Source organism: Nannobrachium achirus (genome assembly GCF_963921795.1).
Source record: "Nannobrachium achirus genome assembly, chromosome: 2".
NCBI lineage: Eukaryota > Metazoa > Chordata > Actinopteri > Myctophiformes > Myctophidae > Nannobrachium > Nannobrachium achirus.
In genome coordinates, this window is record NC_137811.1 from 50,900,277 (window position 1) to 50,905,561 (window position 5,285).

The 5,285-nt window shown below is 47.0% G+C and overlaps 1 protein-coding gene across 2 annotated transcripts in view; it reads right to left on the bottom strand.

Moving 5' to 3' along the window:
• The window catches only part of LOC308302501 (low-density lipoprotein receptor class A domain-containing protein 4-like), a gene marked incomplete at both ends in the record, with an annotated part of 204,491 nt that continues 199,206 nt past the window's right edge, over nt 1-5,285 (bottom strand). For both annotated transcript variants that reach the window (XM_080746756.1, XM_080746757.1), the window contains 3 exons: nt 1-585; nt 2,178-2,228; nt 4,674-4,828. In XM_080746756.1, the coding sequence (XP_080602882.1) occupies nt 1-585; nt 2,178-2,228; nt 4,674-4,828 (791 nt within the window). The remainder of the gene's footprint in view (nt 586-2,177; nt 2,229-4,673; nt 4,829-5,285) is intronic.

Genomic DNA, 5,285 nt, shown 5'->3' on the forward strand with positions numbered 1-5,285 from the left:
TCACACCAGGTCATCCGGTTGGCCGTCCTTGGCCTTGGCAGGTACTATTGTGCTTTCTGATTGGCTATGCTGCTGGATCGTCCTACTGCCCTGCCCGCCCTGCCCCGCCCTCTGGTTATTGCTGTGCTGGTGTAAAAAGAACGCAGCTCCGGGGTAGTGTCCCATCACCTCGCTGTACGCAGGCGGCGGGCCTTCCATGCGTCCGTGACTGCTCGAGTTCGCCGCACTGATGCCCGAGTTACTGCTGGGCGGCCGCGGGCCTCCGCCTCCTCCCACGCCCGCCATGCCCCCAACTCCCCCGCCGCCGCCCCCCATGTCGATCAAGTCACTGTCGTAGATGGTCCGGTTGGGCGGGGCCCGCACCGATTCGCGGTTGAGCTCCATCTGCTGCTCTGGGTCGCGGAGCTGCAGGGTGCAGGGGCCCTGGTAGGGAGGGGGCTCCTCTCCGTCTGATAGGGAGATGGTGGGTGGCAGGTCGATCTGGTGCTGCAGGTACGGGTAGGTGGGCTGGAAGCGGCTAAAGCGATCTCTCTGCATGAAAGAGGGCGCTGTGAAGCGCTCTCTGGCCTGGGGGGCATACAAGACCTGTAGAGACACACACACATGTTCATGAAGCATTAACAGAGCAGAATAGCTTTTGAGAGAGCATGAAGAGAGAGAAACAGTGATATGGAAAGTAAGCAAAGACAGGTGGTGGATGGGTTAACATCAGCAATAGGGGTCAGAATTACATGTATAACATATACAGGTATATGTCATGTCATATATTTATAACTGGTTCTATGAAAAACAAACAGCGTAATACATGGATGCCTTAACTATACTAGTGAAATGCCTTTCATTGCCTGTTCATAATGATTCCATATGGGAAATACATGATACAGTATATGATAAATGAGGTATATTTTAAAACGGCTAATTTGAGTCATTACTGTGGCACAACCACAACATATCAATGAGATATAGTACAGAAGTGGACAAGGCAACAGCAGAACTGATGTTGCAATAAAGAACAAGAATGACCACTGGCCATTTTCTTTTCAACCAGTCGATATTTTGTGTGACTCTGAGGAATGATGGGCTTGCCTGGCAGCAACAGCATTTAAAATTTTGCTACAATTTGTTACTCTCTAATTGCACTGCAATTATTGCTAAAAGGGAGCTGTAATCCGAAGTGGTAAGGAATCATTTCAAAGCATAGCTTCTTGTCTGCACCCTAAAACATCACGCTCAATACTTCACGCTATTAGTCGAGTCCATGTTCCCCGCCATATTACTTCTCGGCCGTCGCCAATCTCGTTCTGACACCACAGTTAATGTTTCCCCCTCACACTGTTCCAGTTTCAACACACCACAGTCACAGCCAACCATTATCAGAGGAAAATGATTTCAATTAGCGGCCGTGGCTCTAATAGGCGGCCCCTACTGACATGACTGGGGAGCATGACAGACTGAAAAATAAACAGCACAGACACACAGAGAGAGAGAGGAGGGGGCAGAGAGAGAGAGAGAGAGAGAGAGACTAGAGCAGAGCAGAGCGGGGCAGCTCTCAGACAGCCGTCTAGACAGTGTCAGGGGAGGTGTTGGTGATTAATGACGCACCAAAAAGCATCCCCCCTCAGGCAGAAAGACACCCCCCCTGCATCTCACTGCCACCCACACTCTCTCTCTCCATCTCTGTGTCTGCCTCTCTCTGGCCCTGTCTTTTTCTAGGTCTCTCAGGGTTGTGCCACGTTGCCACGTCCTCTCTCTCTCTCTCTCTGGCTCAGACTGTGTCTGGGTGGGACAGACAGACAGACAGACAGACAGACAGACAGACAGACAGACCTGACAGACAGACAGACCTGACGTTCCTGTCAGCCGGATACCTCGTATCTTTATATTTCAACTTTTTAGTCCCCCCTCCCCCTTTCCTCGTAGCTGCATACCCTACAACAAGCTCACTTGTAAATTGGCTATTTTTACAATATTTCTTTATGAAAGTGAAAGTGGTTAAGTGTGAGGGTTTTACAAATATTTAACCAATGAAAAGAATTAAGAAGATAGTGTGACTGAATGATAAATACATTGGATCCAAATGGAACTGCACAGGCTCTTCTTTTCCTTTCTGAAAAGTTAAGAGTTTCTTTCTGTCCGACAGAGACGATGACAGACAGGGTCGGTGGCAGCAGTCTTACCTCAGAGGCACCTTGTCGAGAACCACCCTCCGAAGGCCACAAGCAGCCGTCCTGCAGAGTGACACAGGAGAGAACAGCACAGTCACCAGGCTGAGCTTCATGCTTGGATGCACATCAGAAACACATGCAACAGGGCTACGACATTAAACACTTAAAGACCTGAGGCCAATTCTACATAACGCCTTCTAAAAATCAGTAGTCTCTCACTCTTTGAAGATTTTTCAAAAATGTTCAAAAATAGCAGATGTATGAGCTTACGTCTGCTATTTTTCAATAGCCAAAGTGGAAATCTAAAATGACACAGATGCCATCTTCTGTTTTCATTATGTTGGAAAAGCCTTGGACATTTTCACCTTCAGGTATGCCAGGTTGAAAGTGGTTATGGTTTGCTGGAATGTCTTGTGATGCATGTTGAAGAGAATGCCAATTTCACTATTTGAAAACACCATACCATCAGATTACATTTATGTCTATTTGAGCATTCATAATGACACAAAGTCCCTTTTAAATCACCTTGAAAAGCTATAAATGCCAACTGCCTCAGCGTCTTATGGAGGATTAAACTGGCCCTGAATTTCATGGACAATCTAAAAGTCAGACTGCAACACCAAAGAGACCGGGCAGACTTTTATCCAAGACAGGGAGGTACTGCAGTGCAGACAAAAACAAACATCTTAACTAGGAAGTGGGAGATGAAACACAAGTGCTGGGGAAAGCTTGCCGCTTCAAACCCAAGTCTGGTCCCCTTTCTTAGTTGCAGGGACCACAAATGGCAGGCAGACCCAGCACACAAAAAAACCTACAGGATGAAAGCCACAACAAAAGAAAAGGACTATCAAATAATTGCTGTTTTTCTCCCACTATGATTGACTCCAGGACCTTGTCTCTGTTAAACACATATCAAAGACAAAGGAGAAAGAAATAACAGAGAACGGAAGAAGAATTGAGACACATTAGCTACATTTCTAGTTGTTTTTAAGTCGGTTTGGAGCAAAAGCCTCAAGCTATTCTTCACTCCTTCTTTCTCTGCCCTGGCTGATTTATTTTGTATTTAAAAAAAAAAATTGGGCTGCCTTTATTTGGATAGTTCAGTGTAGATTGACAGGATACAGGAGCGAGAGACGGGGAGGGACACTGACAAGCCGCAAAGGTCGTCGACTCGTCGGGCTTGGGAATCGAACCCGCGACTTGTGGTCAGGCTGCATTAGAGCATATATGTGGTATGCACCATTGGCCCTGGCAGATTTCTGACATTATTTTCATGGTGTGACTCTGCAAAAGGCTAGCTACAAATATGCATGCATAAATGCATGTGTTCGTTAGTGTTAGTGTGTGGATGTGTGCTTAAATGTAAGCTGTGTGTATGCCAGTGCATAAGAGTCTATGTATGTATGTATGGGGTGTTGTGTGTGTGTGCGCGCGAGCGCGTACCGTGTCCTGTGTGTCGTCATGTTTGCACGGGGGCAAAGCAGCCAGCTGTCTAGACACACGGCTGCGGTGAATTAAACATCAAGGCCTGGCTGCCAGTAGAGTGTGGCTCTACACGGGAGGAGCTACTGCTGCACTTCAACGGGTTCACCTGCAGACTGGAGCCAGCCTCAGCTGCTCTCTGCTCTTAACTGGGGCAGGGACACTGGCTCTGTTAAAAAGCACTGATTGTGCTCAACAGAGCCCCGGCGGATGCAAAGTAGTTTAACTATGCCTTGGCCGTACCGGAGGCGTGGAAAAAGCACTGCTAGTATTACCACGGGATCTTCTCTCTGTGTCTCTCTCTCTGGCTGGAATTTATACTTAGATGCGTGCCAGTGTTGCATACCTAAAGTGTTTTCGGTGCACTGCACGACACGATGTGCAACAGAGTATAAATCAGGCTCTACTCCTCTCTCTCTCGTACACTCAAGAACAGTGGTTCCCAAACAGTGGGTCGGGACCCAATGTGTGGGTCACGGAACAATTTTCTTTTCCTACATTTAAGTTTTATGTTAAATACAAACAAACAAATCTAAGAAATTCCATATACTATATACAGTATATATATATACCTGTTTCCGCGAGAATTTACTGTAGCATTATCTGTGGGACACTTCCGGAGAACAGCAGACATACAAGCTCACGTCGCGTCACATATGCAACCGCTGTGAGCTTGTAAATCACACTCGGCTGCGGCGCCGGAAGCTGCCGCACACCTTAATTTAATTTTAACTAATTTAACTACTATATAAATAATAGTAGTTAAAATAGCCGATCTACAAGCTCAACACGGCGTGGAGCGATGCACTATGCTTTTTTCTCAACCTGAAAAGTTTGGGAACTATTGCTCAAGAACATCACACGCATGTTGCACACGTGTGCGCAACACACACACACACACACACACACACACACACACACACACACACACACACACACACACACACACACACACACACACACACACACACACACACACACACACACACACACACACACACACACACACACAGGTGTTCCTCTGACCTGTTGCAGGGCGTGGTCGTGCCGGCGGGCCTGGCTCTGTCTGGTTATGAAGGACCATGTGGAGAGCTTGTAGTGGTTCAGGAGACAGATGATCACCACCACCATCACCGTCATCACCACGATGATGATGACAATCTGGACAAACTCCAGTTCAGCTGCAAACACACACACAGAGAAAGACATCATGTTAGAAAAGGAGACTGCCATAAAAGCAAAAAAAAAAGAAAAAAGAAAGTACCCCCCACCACCAACATTTATTTCCTGACTAAATAAAAGTTAAGTCTTCTGAAGAGGCATTGCCAAAGAGCAGAAATTACCACAGTCAACACTACATTGTCAAAGTTCACTTTTGGCAATCATGGATAGAATAGGTGCACCCAAACAATGTCAGCATGTCATGTTACGTGCTCACCAGCAGAGGGCAGTGGAGGTTAACTTAACAGTCACTCAGCCTGTCAGGGTGTGTGTGTGTCAGGGTGTGTGTGTGTGTGTGTGTGTGTGTGTGTGTGTGTGTGTGTGTGTGTGTGTGTGTGTGTGCGTGTGTGTGTGTGTGTGTGTGTGTGTGTGTGTGTGTGCATGTGTCAGTGTGTGCCTCTCGGCCTACGCGTTTTT